General features: G+C 39.0%; 1 protein-coding gene across 1 annotated transcript in view; it reads left to right on the forward strand.

Annotated features, from left to right (window-relative positions):
• The first annotated feature begins 3,479 nt into the window (after positions 1-3,479).
• The window catches only part of ST6GALNAC3 (ST6 N-acetylgalactosaminide alpha-2,6-sialyltransferase 3), a 496,004-nt gene continuing 480,826 nt past the window's right edge, over positions 3,480-18,657 (forward strand). Inside the window, exon 1 of the mRNA XM_011355517.2 lies at positions 3,480-3,671. Within this exon, the coding sequence (XP_011353819.1) occupies positions 3,654-3,671 (18 nt within the window). The 5' untranslated portion in view covers positions 3,480-3,653. The remainder of the gene's footprint in view (positions 3,672-18,657) is intronic.

Below are 18,657 nucleotides of genomic sequence, written 5' to 3' on the forward strand. Positions count from 1 at the left end.
AAGGCCCCAGCCACAGACATACTTGGACACAGATATAGATACAGACACACAGATATATGGACAAATAAATACACGCTTTATGGTGTAAAAATGTTCCTAGGTCAAAATTGTAACAGTGCAATGGTTTCTAGAAAACAAAATAATTTTCTATTCTGGCTCAGAATGTAAAAAAAAAAATGACTTTCCCATAACATTGTATAATGGATCTTCCAGTCACAGTTTCCTATGGAAACATATTATATATAGTGAATGACAAGAAGAGTTTTATGATATCTAGAATCCATTTAAAATCTTTAAATAGGAAAACTTGAGATCCAATTAAAACCTTAATAAATGACTCTATATTGAATATAAATATATTAAATTAATATGTGTGCAGGATGAAATTGGAAAAGTTATGGGAGTCTGCATTTTAATTGTTTCTATTAGGAAACTGTATATTATAACTCTGAGAACTACTTGGTAATGGGGCTGTTTACAATGACGCAAAACTGAATTTAAATAGGACATTTTAGTCTATGACTTGTCATAACTTATGAGGTTTCAGCCTTAAGGAATGTTGAGATCTCATTGGTGAGAGGCCTGTGAGGAGAGGGAAGATGGACCAATTGGAGCCCAGAAGAGCTCTAGGGAGGCTGATGCAGTGATAGGTCCAGCCCACAAAGATCTCTCCATAAAGGCAAGCGAGGGCTGGCAGGCTACTCCATGTCGAGATTGGTAGATACAGAGTGAGTGTACTTATCCTGTACACTCAGAATGAATCTGCTCTCCACATGCATATATACTTATGCTAGGTTTTTTTCCTAGTATGTTTCCTAGGGAGAGTAGCAGTTAACATATGGCAGACCCAGAAATCAAACTACCCAGATACAAAACCCTGGTCCCCCAATTACCAGCTGGGGATGCCAACATCCATATAGATGTTATGAGGATCAAGCGGAATATTGTATTTAAATGCAGGGTATCTCTATTTTGTTATTATTATTTTTGGATATAGGCTTTTGGCTTTAGGCCACATGACTTGAGACTTGGAAAATTATTATACATCTATGGGCTAGACTAAGCTATTCTTGTAGTTGTCCAGTTTTAAAAGAGATTGTTATAAATGTGCTTCTATTTCTATCTGTATTTAGGCATAATTTGTAGATGCTAATAAAAAAATAACATTTTGGGAATTATGAACATAGGTGGTTGGCCATTTAATTGGGAGAGCCATGCCCAAGACTGATGGAGTTAGCCCTCCCTATGGTGTACCCAAGTCTCAAAGTGCTGAGGGTTCGCCTTATTAGTGTTTATCTTTCTGAAATATCTGAAGTGAATGGCAATTGTCCTATTCATTCTCTTCCCCAAGCTACTTTTAGTCAAAGGTTTTGTTCTTTAGATAGATAAAGTTAGCTACCATTTTGAGAGTGTACTAGGAATTGAGGTGAGTGGATTTACAAGCATTATTTCATTTAATTCTCACTAGGATAGATGCTATTGTATAAGTTAACAATTAAAGAGAGATTAGGAAACTTGATCAAGGTCACCTAGTAAGGAAATGCTCAGCAAGGTTGCTCACTAGATTCCGCTGTGTTGTTTCCCAGACAGGCAGACTTTCTGAAGAGAGAATGATGCGCTCTGTCCACCCTTGCCTTCCCACCTGACAGTCTCTCTTACCTCAGAGCTTTGCTTCCACTTGGTTAAAGACCCTATCATCATGAGGTCCTGGGTTCTATCCCCAGCATCTCCACACACACACACACAAACAAAAGGCCCTATCATATTATCATGTATCTATCTTTCTCACTTGACTGAATCTGAAATGATTTAGAGACCATGAAAATCATTCTTTCATCCCTGACAGGTTCTGTAGTACCTCAATAAAGGCTATTTCCTCCAGTTAACTCACAAAAATTTATTCTTCTAGTAGTAGCAATAAAGGTTTGTAGAATTAATAAATGAATGAAATACTAAATTTTCCTGGCCCACAAAAGACTATGAGCTAAAGCAGCGATTTAAAATATACACTCCTGATCAAGTTCTTAATGAAGATTAGCCAATCTCAGAAGCAGAGGGAGGGGCTGGAAGAAGGACCTGAGAGCGGGGTGTGTTCCCTCAGAGCAACTAAAAAGCGGGGCTTCCCTTGGGAGCAGGCAGTTTGTCCTTAGTCTCAGCCTCTGCCACCCTTTTCTCATGATACCTCCTGTTCTCAGGATTCTGAGTGTTCTCATCAAGAAAACACCAAATCCTTGAAAGCCTGGTTTCCGCCTTGTGGTTTGTGAGCCCATTTCATGACTTCATAGCCACCAGCAGCCCACAGTGCTTTTCCTGACTCCATGTAGGCAAACTAGACAGGGCTTCGAGCAAGTGAAACCTTTTTTTTAGGTAAACATTTTGGGCCTGCTTTTGAAATTTTTCTGACAGGCCAAGTGGTAGAAATGTGTGTATATACAAAGAATGTTCTCTCCCCTGTTCTGTTATGTGTGTGATGTTACTTTCCTTATAGAAATAACTCTGCTTCTCTTAGCTGATTCTTACTTGGGAATTGGACTTTCCTTGCTGATTTTCACTCAGAGAGGGCCTGCTGAGGCGGGGTGGAAAGGACTCAAAACATATCTTCTCTCAGACTACACTTTCTGTTTTAGCATCAAAGAGTTCAGGTTGGATGGTGAAAAATGGCCTGTCTGGGTTTCCAAATGTAACAGGGACATTTAGATCTAACCTTGTTGCTGAAGTTGCAGTAAAGTTCATTCAAATTCTAAACTTGTAGCAGGGAAAAGCAAAATCTTGTCTATGCATGTACACACACACAAATTATATATGTATAATCAATGTATATGTATGAGAATATACTATATTTTCAAATATACATATATTCTATTACCTATATATTTTTGTATATACATCTTTTTTATAAACACAGCATAAAGCACAAAAGCAATGCATTTTATACATATATACACATATATGTGTGTGTATGTGTACATACACAAAACATACATAGTGTAAGGTTCATGGCATCTTTCATTAATAGGTATTTGAGTTCCCTTATTATTGATTTTAGATAAGTCCATCACAGTTTTGAAGCAGAGTGAAGTCTGTATCCTTAAACGACCCAGGGAGAATTGCGTTTGCTCCTTTTGAAGAATCCTTTGATGATGCCTTTAGAAGGGCGATTCCAAACCCAATTAACTTTTTAAAAAGTGTGAAATGTCCGCAAGGAGTTCTTTTGGTCTCTTAGAGGAGACGGAATCGAGCAGTAGAAAAGACTGCACGCTCTCCCCAGCGAGACCCAGATCCTTGCCCGCTGCTGAGCAGACTTTGTATAGGTTGAACAGCAGAACATTTACAGGAAAAAAAAAAAAAAAGGGAGAGAGAGAGAAAGAAAAGAAAAAGTAGCAAGCACCAAGCAACGGCCACCGGAGCCCGGGACGGTACGTGACCCGGGGGCGGAGCCTCGTGGGCCGTCTGCCAGTGACTGGACCGGGGGCGGGGCCGAGGCCAGGGGGCGGGGCCTGTGCCCGCGCAGCTCACTCCGCGGTCCCCTTATTTGGATCTGCGGGAATGTGGGCTGGAGCGGTCCTGCCGCGGTACCAGCCTCCAGCCTGACCCGGGACTCCCGCGACCCAAGCGCGCGCGCTTCTCTGTGCCCAGAGGGCCGGTGGAGCGTCATGGCCTGCATCCTGAAGGTAACGACTAGAATCTGTGGCTCCAACGCGTGGTTGGCCAGCCCCTTGCTGTTAAGAGGCATGGAGTCAGCCGCGGTCCCACCGCATCCTCATCTCAGTTGTCTTTTCTTGGCACTGATTTTCTTTTTGTTCTTTTGGCAAATGCATATGGAGGGGGATTCTGAAACATGCAGCTAGCACAGCTTCTCTTCCCACCATTCCTGTCTGCTCGCGCCTGCATTGAAGGAGCTGCAGACTGTTGGCTCCAGGGGAGAGCAGGGCTGCGTGCCGAATAATGGGGATGGCAAGAAGGGGAGGGGTGCTCCCGCGGGTCCTGCGGCTCTGTTGCCTGAGGCCTTTCAGGGGCCACGGAGAGAAGAAGAGTGGCTGGGTATGGGTTATTGGCTGTGACGGGTATAGCACTTTGAATGGGAGTGAGAGTGATCAGAAAGAAATTCTACTGCATTTGATCATATGAAGACAGAAACTTCTGAGTTTACAGGTTGTCCTTTAGGCATGAGTTTTCTATGAAATCTGTTGGCTGTATGTGCCATTAGCTCTACGTTGGAAAAGTTCACAGGTAGGTGTATTTGTTAGTGGGGTATCTCAGACCTTCCTTTTGCTCATAAATTTGAAAAAGCAAAATGATTTTACTCCTTATCGGAGTCCTCTCCGCCACTCCTTTACTTTTAATTGAGTTTTCTTTCTCCAAGTCTGGATTCTTAGCTTGGACTGAGCATCCTTCTGAGTTCACAGCCTTGTAGCATCAGGTGAAAGGACTTGGTGTGAGTGTCTCACCTGAGAACTTTTCATTCTACAGGTAGAGGGGTTTTTTGGTTTGTTTGTTCGCTTTTCTGCACTATTGTTTCTACTCCTGCCTAACTTGATTCCTGAATGTATGAATCAAAAACAATCATAGCATGAAGGTTTCCTGGGAGAATGCAAATAAATGGCCCATTGTTCCAAGCTTGAGGGGAGAGCTGTGTGTGACAAAAGAAAACACCACAAAGCAACTTTTTCTCGTTATGTTTTTATGAAATAGTATTTGCTTATCTGTAGGATGATTTGAAGCCATCTCCTGTTGTATTAGTTCCAACATGCCTTGACACAAATAAGAGACTAACCTAGTAGAGCTTGTTTCCATTTCTTAGAGTAAAGGAGATTGGATATTTCCTGTGACTTCTCTAAGCTTCCTGTTTGGTTTTGGAACATTTGCTGGGACATAACAAATGGTAGCAAGATCAAGAAGAAATAATACATCAGTATTACAATATGAGATTTTTACCTTAGAGACTTAACACAAGGACTGAAATATGAATAAGAATCATCTCTACTATTTCTTGTATTATTAGCTGAAAGAGAAGTTGAACATGGCATTTATTGTTGGTGGTCTCCTTTACTTTTGGTTTCTCCCCTGCCTTATCCTCTACACGTTCCTAACATTTTTAATACTCGTCCCAAGCTACATATGAATCTCATCCAACCTTTCCTTTCCAGCACCTCATACTGACCTCAGACATTTAGGGCATATCTGAGTCTTTCTTATTTTTTCTCCACTGAAACTAATCTGGGATCCAAACAGGTAACCTGCAAAGAGCAAAGGCTTTGGACTCAGAAATACCTTGGTCTGATTTCAGGCTCTGCCAATTGCTTACCTGTGTGACCTTTGAGAAGTTGTTTAAATATCTGAGTCTGTTTCCTCAATATAAGATCAAAGTAATAGCACATACTCCTCAGGTTGCTATGGGGATGAAATAAGATAGGATGTGAAAAATACTTTATGGCATAGGCATTTGATATGTGCCATTTTTACCTGATGTATAATAACTAAAGTTTAATTAGTCTGTACTATATCCTTAGCCCATTTCATATGATATAATAGTCACTGCAACTTGGATGCTCAATTTGCTCAAGTTGTAGAATGCAAATAATTATCATAATGGCCTGACAGGGTTTTGTGAGGGTAAAATGATGGACTGGGTTTTTTTTTTTTTTTTTTAATGAAACATTTCCCGCCATATGTTGGTCTTGGACTTGGTGTTGACATCATAAGATATATAAGCTATTGACTCCATTCTCAAGTGGCTCACAGTATAGTAGGGAAAATGGAAAAGTAAATTAATGTCTGTTACAATGTGAAGAGTAATACAGGTTTGTGAAGGCATGATAGAAGCAGGGAGGGAGAGAGCAATGAATACTCTCATCTGGTAATTAAGACAAGCTTCTCACTTATACTAGATCTGGGTTTTGAAAACCAAATAATATTTACTGTGATGGAGCTTATGTTTTAGAAAGATAACTTTAGAGGCATTGTCAGCTTTATTCTGTGGGCAAAAGCGAATCTCCGTAACAGGTTTTTGAGGTAGATTTTATTATCCATTTTTGCATATGAAAAAACTGAGATACAGAGAGGTTGATTAAAGTCTCACTATTACCTACACAATAGTGCCTTAATAGTGGGAATCTCTGACTAGCTGAGAAGCCTATGCCATGGCAGGTAATGGTGGTCTTTTGGGGGATACAGAACTATCCCCTCAAGCTGCTGTGCGTGGTGGGGGCCCATTCTGTCCATACATAGAGCTCACTCTCGTAACAGAATGATGATTAATTATCTCAATAATCATTTAATTGTGGAGTTCATACTCACTTCACATTGCATAGGCTTTGAAGTCAAAAATATGTGAATTTTAATTATGGCTCCACCACTTACAAATTGTATAACCACAAGCAAGTTTCTTGATTTCACTGCCCAGGTTTCTTAAATGGAGATGATCATGCATTTCTCAGTGGGTCATTCTAGGGGTTAGATGAGAATATATGCATATTAGTAAGGATAGGCTGTTTATACTGTAGTGAAAAACAAAGTCTTATAGATTCTTTTCTTGCCTTGCTCCTGGTTAGGCAGCTCTCCTGGTTAACAGTGCCATGGCAAACAAGTCTAGGACCAGTCTCTCTCCATGGACTGTTTTAAAAGTCTTTGAATTTTGATAGGCAGATAAATATTTACTTTGTATTTATTTGATTACTAGCAAAGTAAACTTTTTAGTTTATATTTGCCATTTGTTTTGCTTCTTTTATAAATCACTTAATAATTTTACTTAATAAAACCCATTTAGATTTTCTTCTATGATTTCTACCTTTGATCAGCAGGTCCTTTTTGAGGCACAGTATCTTTTAAACCTTTGCTATTTAACAACTATTTGGTGAGTTGTATTCAGTTTTCTTTTGTATCCAGCACTGAAATGGACATTAAGTGGACATGTGGACACAAGACACTTGTGTCATTTCTGCCTTGGAGAAGATTACGGTTTTGCCAGGTTGATGAGACTTATCAACATGAAGCAGTTAGACAATAACACAATAGTTGTGTGACTAGGTGTGTGTCTCTACTAGACACCTGTTCTTGTATAACATTTATTCACTTAATGGAAAATTGGATGAATGTTGATATCAAATTATGAACTTGGCATCTTCTCATTTATTTTTCCTCCCCCTAACCCAAACCTAATCCTTCATCATATTGCATCAATTCTATGTCAGGAAAATCTCTCAAATCTGGCTGTTGCTTTCTATCCTTATTCCTTTTGCCTTGTCCTGAGCCTAGTATTTGGTCTATTGAAATAGCCTTCTTTAGGCTACTCACAATCTGGCCCATCTTCCACATCAGTCTCAGAGTATTATGCAGTGCCGATCAAGTGCAATGCTGGTCATGTCATTTGTAGGTTTAAATGCTTGCCGTGGCTCCCCAACTCCTGTGGGATAAACCAAACTGTTTAGTGTGGCATTCAAGTTCCTTCAGAATCTGGCCAGTCCACATATCTGGCCTTACCACTCCCTTACCCATAGTTCAGACACTTGTCTAAACTTATCCCAAGACTGTTCCTGCAGCACTTCTTCTCATAATTCTTTGCCTTTGTAGCCTAGGATATGGATTGAAATCCTGGGCTCTGATGTCAGACCAACCTGTTTCAGCAGTGAGGTCTCTAAGTCTCAGTTTCCTCACCTGTGAAATGGGAGCAAAAATAGTTCCTACTTCTAAAGGTTATGAGGAATAAATGAGCTAATTTCTGTAGAACAGAACCTGGCATATAATAAGTCCTTGATAATTATTAGCTATTAATTGTTATTATACATACAGTTTTCTCCACAGAAAATTCCGTTTCTATTACTTTTCCTGCACTGACAGAAATTCAACTCATCTTTCAACTTCTATTTCAGCGTTACATCTGCAGTCAAGCCTTCCCTGCTTGCTTTGTGCTCCCATTGTCTTAGTTCTTATCTCTGTAGTAGCAGGTATTGCCCTATTCTGTCAAGTAGCTGTTTACATGCCAAACTTTTTAGTTTGATTATAACTTTAGTTTGAGGGCAGAGTCCCTCAATGGGTTGATGATCAGCTAGTGTTTATTAAGTGTCTGTAAATGAATATTGTACTTGCCCTAAGTAAGATTATAGACTCAATGGGAAGGAAAGTAATTAAACTAGTAATTCCAAATATGCAAAATATTTTGAAAGGTATACATAGTGGTATGGAAGAATTTGGGTGAGGGTGTTGTTGGTGGTTACCCAGTTGAGTCTTAGGTGAAGAAAAGGCCTTGTCTTATTCAATTTGGTATTGATAAGAACTAGCCTGACTCTCAGTAAGTTATTCCCTAAGTGTTTGTTGAATGTATAAATATTGTTATTATTATTATTATTTTGAGATGCAAATTATGGACCTGGGCTTAACCTATCTCTGTAAACAACTGAATTCTTCGTGAATGTAGCATGGATTTTTCACTCTAACATACAGCAAGTAGATTAGAGTTTATCAACTGGTTTTCCTCTTAAGTTCTTTCTCAGTTTATATCTTATAGATCTGTTACTACTTCTCAAATTCTGGAGCCAATTTGAAATCTGGGTGGAGAGGGAAGAGAAAACTGGACCAGAAGGAAGAAAGAAGGAAAGTATAGGAGTGGCTTCTCTTTTGTTGTGACCATTTTGGTTTCTTCAAGTTAAAAGAAACAAACAAGTAAAAGTAGAAAACAAAACAAAGAAAACAACAGCCACAACCACAATTTGTGCTTCTCAAACTATGAGGTCTCAAAGCATTAGAAAATAATATGCCTTCACTGAGACTGGAAGCCACAGAGAGTTCACACAGATACACAGGTTATAAATCTGAAACTCTAAGATAACTCCAGCAAGTAGAACAGATAAGACGCTCTGTCTAATAAATCTGCTATGACATTTCTCCGTGCTGCACAAGAAATGCTGAGGTCTCAGTAGGTGCCTGGCCTCATTTTCAGTCTTATGGTGACTGCGCAGATGTTTTTGCAACTTCCATTAGCACACTTTGAGGAATGGGTTGCTTTTGTAAAAGCAGTGCTTTTTGGGTGAATTGATGACAACAGCAGCAATAATAGTTGCTACTTACTGAAGACCTAGAGAGTTCAGGCTGAGTCCTGTGCGAAGTGCTTTACATGTATCATCTCATGGAAACTTTTATTACAAATAAAGATACTAAGTAACTTGTCCCAAATCCTATGGTTAGCAAGTGGTGAAGGTGGGTTTACTCTAGCTCTGTGTGGTTATGTACTGTCTTTTACCTTCAGTGCTAATTAAGTGGTTATTTATAGGGGATTTGAGTTTATTTTACCATCTTCTACCCAAGCAATACTCAGGCTAGACAGCTTCCTAATGCCAGTCTGGTGGGGATCACTTTTAGCTATGTTGTTTTTATTTATTTTGTCCTCAAACTTTCCTTCGTGACAGAGGAACTAGAGGGAATAGAGGGGCCATAGAGACTAGGGAGATAGGAAGATTCTAATTCTGTCTCTAATACTGAATAGCCCTTGACCCTGGTAAGTCACATGACCCCCTTCCCTTGCCTGAAAACCATGCATGTCTTTTTGGGGGTGGAAGTGAAGGAAAGGGGTGGTACAGAGTTGAATTTACCCATTAGGCCAAGCTTCAGGGCTCCTCAAAGGCTCTGGAAAGAGGCCCTGGCATTTTTGTATTTATAATTTTATATTTATTTTCTTAAAGAGACCCATAAGTTGTATAAGCTTCAGGCTCCCTAGCCTGGATCCCCGCTTTGGTGGTGTTGGAGTCCAAAAGACATAGTGCTCATAAATACACTTTGTAAAGCAGAATGCACTGTACGTAGATGGCAAAACTGCTACTCATATTATTAATAATTAGATGACAGCTTGAATCCAGGCAATCTATTTTGGGGACTGGTAGGAGAAAGAAGGGTTTAGATTTGAGGAAAGCAGAGCGAGCCTATGAAGCTCTCCAGTAGATGACTGCTGAAAGTAATGAAATCGCCTCCTCAGGAAGAAAATGTCTGTTTGTGAGAATTTAACACATACTTGTGCCTGAGGGCTGGGAATTGGACTAGTTCTTTTCTGTTGTGTGGCTTCAGGGAAAAGTGGAGGAAGGCATTTTTCTAATTGGAGAGAGTGAATTTACTGGTGCTACCAGGTGCTACCAGGATCCCATTACAGAAAGCTGCAGTTAGCTCCTGGTTATTAAAAGGCTCATTATTCAGTTTATGGATTATCCAGATCCTGTCTGTCCCTGGCCATTCTGATGTACACCTTTTATGCATTTTATTGCCAATTAGCACCTCCGCCAGAGCCCGGAAAGGGAGAGGAGCTAAACCTCAAATTGGTTAATTCCTCTCCTGTTAGTAGCTCTGTCTGTCAGGGTTTGTTAGCAGGAAGATAGTTCTAGGAAATGGCTCAAATGAGGTGAAGGGATTATCTGCCCTTTTACTATTGTTTTTTGACATCTTCAGCTCCAGAATTGAGAATAGGCTCTGATTCTGATTTTGAATTGATTTAAAGTCCCTAAATCAGAGATCTTGGCCTAGGGTATTCAGAGACTTCAATAAATAGCAGCCTCGGGGTATGTAACATTCTCAGAGGAACCCCTTGCCCCACACCCCATATCTCCAGGCCTGTCTCTCATTTCCTGTATGATGTGAAGGGGTTGGGGCTCACAACATCTGGTACTTGGGAGAGTGGGGGAAAGTTAACTCCTAAAGGCATTGATCAGGGGCCAGGAAAAAGAGAGATCCTTATACTTGAGTCATTCTAGTGTTTATGTAAAAAAAAAAAAAATGTGTCTCTGCATATACATAGTAAATATAAATATAAAAATAGAAATGTTCATCCACATTCGTTCAATCATCACCTAATATTTTTCTCAGATTTGAAAATTCTTGCATGCAAAATCTTTTTCTGAAAGGGACATCCCTCTAATTTCAAAGGCTATTTTGTTTCTTAGTGAATTTATTAGCTGTGCATTTATCAGACACAAAGGGAAAATTTCTTTGGTCAGTTATAAAAACTATATTTGTATCTTTCTCTGAGAAGGTCATGACCACAAGGGAATTGGAAGTAAAATGTGTATGTTCTGCATTGGGAATGAGTCATGATGTGAGATTAAAATGTGCACATGGAGCTCATCTTAGATTTTAGTACTAGAGTGAGCAAATGACTGTCTTGGGACAATTCCACTCCTCAGGACAAGTGGGATACACACCTGCAGAGAGAGGGCTGCCATTCCTGGTTTGGTCTTCTTGGCCCCAACAATGTACTAGTCTCTAAAGAAAGAGAAATGAAAGTTTCTATTTGTGAAAGATTTGCCTTATCAGCCAGGGAAAACAGTAACCAGGAAAGAAGAGCTGTTCTCTAGAGCATCGGCAGTAAGATCTGTGGGTGCAGAAGTCAGAGCTGGGCTGACTCTGAGTCTGATTCCAGCCTTGTGATGAATATGGGTAATGATGATAATACATTTATTCAGTCCTCTGTGGCAGTGCTGTCTAGTCAAAACATAATGCAGGCCATTTATGCAACTTTACGTTTTCTAAGAGCCACAACAAAAAACAAGCAAAAACAAACAGGCAGAATTTACTTTAATAATATATTTTATTTAACCCAATATATCAAAAACATTTTCATTTTAATGTATAGTCCATATAAAAATGATTAATGAGATATTTATATTCTTTTTTCAGAAGTCTTCAAAATCCAATGTCTGTTTTGCCATGACAGCATCTCAATTTGAATGCTAAGTTTTCATCAGAAATACTTGATCCGTATTTGGATTTTGTAAAATATACAGTCAAAAATGTAGACTCACATAGCCAAGTGGCTCCAAGAATGCTTAAGAGTTTTCCAAGAGTTGAAACAAGTATTGGTTTTTAAATGTAAGTCAAGTAAAATAAAATGAAGTAAAAAATGCGATTCCTCAGTCAAGGCAGCCATGTTTCAAGTGCTCAACAGCCACCTGTGGGTAGTGGCTGCGACATTGGACAGCATGGTTGTTCAGGTGTTCATCTTCACCATCAGAAGGGACCGCTAAACTCGGAGGCAGTGAGATGAGAGCAGTGTATGAGGCTGGGGAAAGGATTGCCTACTGGGTGGAGACTACCTCTGTTGGTCAGTAGGGACTACCTCTGTTGGTCAGACTCTTCGCAGCCAAAGGAAAGCAAACGAAGAGCAAGGAAGGAGTGCTGGATCCAGGGATACATTGGAGACTTTGATGAACCTTTGAAATTTCAGCTGAAGATGGAGTCCCAGGATTTTCTATATCCTGAGCCACATTGGTCCCCCAGATGTTGAGCAGCTGTGAATTCTTCTTAGGGAGTGCTGCTTTGGTCTCAGTATGGTTGTGTGAACTCCTGGAGGCTTTGAGGTCAGAGAGAGACGTTATACACTCTTATTTGAGTTATTTCTTTGCTCCAGGAGGGCGGCCACATATGGTAGCAATTTAGACCTCCGGAATAAACCACATGTCTTCTTTTAAGTCAAAAGAGTAAGGTGATTGGAGTTCCTTTGTATAGTTTGTTTATTTTTTTTCACTGCTTATTTGGGTGTATATAAATTCAGTGATATGCTAATAAGACATATGTCCAATGGTGCTTAGAACAAATCAATTTGTAAACCTGCAGCTCAGTTTTACCTGCATGCACTTCTGCGTTGTATTCCTGCCCTGCTCCACTTAGTTTTTCTCTATCATAGAGTGTTAGCATTTTTTCATGAGATGAACATTTCATTATAATAATGACAGTAGGAACCATTTGCTGAGTGTCTTCTCTCTGGCAGGCAGCCTACCAGGTATTTTACAGATATTTATTATCTTACAATAGGATCTCAGGATAGGCATTATTAAATGGTTGAAAAAAATCAAAGGAAGATTAAGATTTCATGACATGTGAAAATGTGTGAAATTCAAATATCAGTGTTCATAAATAAGGTTTTTTGGAAACATAGCCATGCTTATTTATTTCCTTGTGTTTACATATGCTTTCATGCTACAGTGGCAGAGTTGAGAAGTGGACATGTGCACTGTATGGCTCGCAAAGCCTTGAGTATTTACAGTCTGTCTCTTCACAGATAAAGTGAGCCCTGTGCTAGACTGTTAAGTTCTTCCAGTAGACTGTAAGAGCCAGAGTCAGGGGCAGTATGGGTTCATGCATGTGTGGCTAGCACTAACCTTGGGGCCTCACACTATGAATGTCAGGGATATTTACTGAACAGGGAGCCAAGCGCTTCATGTGGAAGAGGAGAGTGAAGCTTAGACAGGATAAATAACTCTCCAAAGTCACGTAGTGAGGCCAGAATTTATACTACAAAGCCCGATCCCTAAGTCTGTTGGCTTGTAACAGATATGCTGACTACAGTGTTGCTCAGCTTGCACCAAGACCCCCTGCCCAACTCTGCTTGTTAGCTAGATGCTAAGTCCCACCCCCAGAGTTTATGGTTCTGTATGTAGGTCAGGCGTGGGGCCCAAGAATTTCCATTTCTAACAAGCTCCAGGGTGATGCTGATGATGCCCTTCTGTGGACCACACTCTCAGTAGCCCTGCCCTACTAGATCCTGCTCGATAAGTAATTGTTGAGTTACGGAAGGCTCCAAGCCCATGTACTACTCCCCAGCAGAACTGACTAAAAATTCCAGTTGATTTAGAAATTTAAGTCAAGTGCATTCTAATCAACTCCATAAGCATTGTAATCATTTGATTTCTGCCTCCATTGTTCTCATTAAACCTCAAGTTTTCTGATGTCATGGGGCTCAGGCCAATGTGAATGTTGAAATGGATGTGCCTGTGTGCCCAGCAGTCAGGGGCAGGACCTGTCACCTTCATTGGTGACATCCCTCATTTGTTCCTGGAAACTCAGTTTCTTTCAAATCAATTTCAATTCAGTTTATGATGATTTATCAACTAGGTTCCTGTTGATTGTATTGTATGTTCCTGCTCTGTGGCTTCCTGTTTTCCTACTGGCTAACAAGAAAATATGGGTGTGCAGGAAACAGCTTCTAGAGTCAAATTGTACTGGCTTTGGTCACAAAAGTTAATGCGTTGTTGCTAGAGTTCACCATCTTAATTATTGGCTTAGGCAGTCTCATATTTATTTATTTTTAATTAAGTTTATTGGGTAACTGGTTAATACGGCGGTCTCATATTTAAGAAGTCATTATTTAAGGATTAGGAATAAAGAGTGAAAGCTGGTGAAAGATGATAACTTTTTTTTTAATTTTCATGTTGACGATTCATAGCCTTGTTGGGATTTTAATAAATAACAAAAAAGGTTAGAAACCGCTGATTTAATCTCTTCTCATAGGCTCACATTGGCATGAAGCAGAAAATAAATCTCTAAAGTTTTCTCTTTTGCTTTCTCCTGGCTCTCTATTTTTATGCCTTTATTTATCGTTCAGCCCTTTTTCTGATCTCTCGCTTTCATCTCTAGCCTCTGGGCCCTTCCCCAGTACAAGTGTGATCTGAATCATTAGGTAGTATGTCTAAAGAACCATAATCTCAGCCTTGTAGAAGGGAGGCCTTATAGAACTTTATTGTCAAGGAGAGGACACCCTCTTATAGAGTACTGGGATAGAAGCCATTCTATTAGGAATTCTCTGGGAAATGTAATTCATTTTTTTTGCCTGGTACAAAATCATTGGCTTGGTGTTTGAGACAGCCCATGTATGTCATCTCCCACACCTTTGCCACAACTGCCTGGAGGTAGACTTTACTACTACTCGCACTTGCTGTTTTATTGCTAAACTTCCTTCTCAACCTTGTAGTTCCTCCTTTCTTTCTCCTCATTTCTAGGATAAAATTTATTCCCCAGAAGCAAGCAAGAACCTGAACCACTGCCACCTTATGCCTGCTGCCTTATATATTTTTCCTGTCATTCTTTCAGTTGGGAGTAAGAGGATCTCCCTCTCTGACCCTAGTTTATATCACTTAATTATTTGTTTCTTGGCTGCTTTAATGTTTATTTAATTCTGCCATGCTGTTTAACCCCAGCAGCCCGGTTGATGGCTTGAGCCGAGCCAAGATTTCTGCATGTGACTTATAACTTGTTGGTAAAGTAAGTTTTGTTTTCCATTTACTTATCTTTGACCCTGGATATTAAAACCTTATTTAAAGAAATGACAGCCAAACCATAAGCCACTCTAAATTTTTGTATTAGAATAATTGAAATTTGCTATATTTTCTTCCAGATTTGTGTGGGTTAAAGGGGTATGCTTTTGACCTTTTTCCCTCTTATCTTCAGCAAACAGAGACTTGTGAAGAGGGAGTTTATTATCAAGCACTTAGAGAGAATCTAAGCAGTATGGTGAGAGGAGGGATAGAGGGAATGGAGATAAAAGAGAAGCTGAAGACAATTTCTTTCTAAGGTAATATTAAGGTCTTTATGAATAATAATATTAATCGTAACAGTCGCTTATATTTACTGAGTGCTTACAGGTACTGTGTTGGGGCTTTATATTTTTCCACTATCTCATTTAATCCTTAAAAGCTATAAAGTACATACTATTATTAATTCCCATATAATTGAAGAAATCGAGGCTTAGAGAGGCTAAGTAACCTCCTAAGGTCATACAACTATTAAAGGATGGGTAGGATTTGAATCCAGGAGTTTAGCCGAAGTAAAATACACATAATAGAATCTATTCCTATAATGGACAAACCTATTTCTAACTTGCCCACAATAATAATATCAACTTTAATGATAAAATAACATTAGTTAACATTTTCTGGTCACTAACTTTATTGTAGGTACTATATTTAAGGCATACACATATATGCCTTTAATATTCAACAATCCTGTGAGAAAAATGCGATTATTATCATATCTATTTCATCTGTGAGGAAACTCAGAGACTTAGAGAAAACTCAGGTTCTTTGCTCAAGGTTCCATGGCTAGTGAGTAGAAAATTTGTGTGACCATATTATTTTTATAATTATTATTATTAAGTAAACTTTACTACATATAGTAAGGCCCAGGCACTATTCTCAGCACTTTACACTTATTAATTTATTTAATCCCTATTTTCCAGAGAAGGAAACTGAGGCACAAAGTGGTGAAGGTCGCAAAACTATTTTTAATAGTGGTGAGATTTGAACCCAAGGAGTTTGGCTCTGATGTCTGTTTATGTAGCAAATGTGTGCATGGCCTTGAATCTTGTTGCATGCGTGTGTGTGTGTGTGTGTGTGTGTGTGTGTGTGTGTATGTATATATACACATATATATATATATATATGTATTTTTTTTTTGCTACTTTGATGGTTTACTTCCTAGTGCAGTCACTTAGGACTATTGAAATCCATTCAATATGAAGTCAACCCACTTCAAGGAGCTTGTGGAAATAAAAAAAAAAGACTGCTTGACTTTGACGAGATAAACTGAATAAAAAAATTCTTTGAGTTTTTTTTCTTCTTTCTTATGCCTTTGAAGAATTTTGAATAAGATCACACTTAGGAAGACCCACTTGGGTCATCAACCTGGTGAAATTAATTTCCTTGTAGAGATGGTGTTTGTACTTGAGCACGAGCTCATTGTTCTGACTAGGCGGGGAATGCCAGGCAGTTTTCCCTCTTGACTGCTCTTCCTCCTCCCCATTGTTGCCTTTCTCCTGGATGATGACACAGAGCAGCAGCGTGATCTTTGAAAAAGTAAATTAGATTATGGTAGTTCCCTGTCTAAACCTTTTGGTGGCTTTCTATTTCACTTAGGACAAAATCTAAACTTTCCCCTCCTCATTTCTATTCCATCCAGTTCTTAGACCATGTCAAGCTCCTTCCTGCTTTAGAGCCTTTGGGCTGCTGTTTCCCTGCTGTCATACCTTGCCCCCAGGTTCTTTTCGAGGCGATTTCTTCCCACCTTTCACATCTCAGATTAATATTCATGGCCTCACACAGGCTTTGCTGGTTATGCCAATGAAATGTAACTCTTCCTGATATTCCCTGTTATGCTTCCCTGTTTACTGCGTGCATAGCACTTTCTTAATTATAAATACATGCATATTTGTTTACCAGTTAGTGAAAAGACTCAAAAGGCAGGGATCATGCTTATTTTGTTCATCACTATGTACTTAGCATCTAGCACAGTGTAGTCAACACATGAATTAATTTTAGGAAAAAAGAATAGCATATACAAGGATATGTTGGCAAGAAGCAACAGGTTATTTTGAGGAAGAGTGAAAAGTTGTGGATGGCTGTCACGGATCTGGTTCGGGGAGCTGGAGGAGAAGATGTAGTAGGGGTCAGATCATAAGGATCATATAGGTCCAGCCAAGGAGTGTGAACTTTATTCTCTGGAATTGGGTTTTAAACAGATTATTAAATGCATTGGAGGTACTGAGACAGAAAGAACATTCTATTATCTTCTTGTCATTTAGAGTACTCAGGGTTTTTGGAAGGACTCTAGTCGTTGTCCTTTTTATTTGCAAATTACTTGTCCCAGTTATGATTTTCCTACAATGACTGCGTAAGCAGACTTTCAAACAGAATACTGGACATTAAAATGTGCCAAAGAGATAAATATACTTATTTATGGCAGATAGACATTTTATCTATCAAATGGGGGTGAGCCAATGATAAAATGAAACTAAACATTTTATACAAACAAGTTATCAGTTGTTCAGGCTGTTTAACTTGTCATTTAACAAAAGGAATCTTAAATTTAGACATTATCTCTTGTGTCGTTTAGGGGATACATTGCAGACTTTTGGCTCTCTTTGGTAGAGCTGGCTTTTACATTCAGTTGATAGTATTGTTCTTAAGGAGATGCTAGGTAGTTTTGCCCTATGGGTCATTACATAGCAACTGTCTTTGAGCCCTGCCTTGGAAAGACAATGTTATTGTCCTTGCAGAAGTTATTATTTATTGAGCATCTACTGTGTGGCAGGCACTGAGCTAATCATCTTACATTCTCTGAGCGAAACTATAGCGTCTGTTTAAGGTGGATATATTTTCATTTTTCATATAGAGAAACAAGCTCAGAGAAGTTAAGTAATTCTCTTAAAGTAAGTAGTGGAGACAGGGGCCTATATTCATATCTGTCTGACTTAAAATGTGCTACTTTTATTTTAACCTTTTGTTATCCTTCTCCATTCTCATGTCTACCTGGTCATATTCTTGGAGAAAGTATTTGCAAATCATATCTGATAAAGGGTTTATTCCAAAATATATAAAGAACTCCAGCAACTTAATAGCAAACAGAAACAAAACAAAAACAAACACAAACAAACAATCCAATTAAAAAATGGGCAGAGGCTCTGGAAAGACATTTTTTCAAAGAAGATATACAGATGGCCATCAGGTACACAAAAAGATGCTCGATATCACTAATCAACAGGGAAATGCAAATCAAAACTACAGTGAGCTATTCTCTCACAGATGTTAGAATGGCTTTTATCAAAAAGACAAGAAATAACATTGGTGACATATGTAGAGAAAAGGCAATCCATCTGCATTTCTGGTAGGAAGGTAAAAATTGGTGTGATTGCTGTGGAAAACAGTTTGGAGGTTTCTCAAAAAATCAAAAATAGAACTACCGTATGACCCAACAACTCTCCTTCTGGGTATTTATCCAATAAAATGAAAACACTGAAGTGAAAGATGTTCACACCTCCATAATCATTGCAACATTATCTACAATACCCAAGACATGGAAACAACCTAAGTCTATCAATGAATAATTGAATAAAGAAAATGTGGTATGTTTGTA

Source organism: Pteropus vampyrus, unplaced genomic scaffold (genome assembly GCF_000151845.1).
Source record: "Pteropus vampyrus isolate Shadow unplaced genomic scaffold, Pvam_2.0 Scaffold22, whole genome shotgun sequence".
Lineage (NCBI taxonomy): Eukaryota > Metazoa > Chordata > Mammalia > Chiroptera > Pteropodidae > Pteropus > Pteropus vampyrus.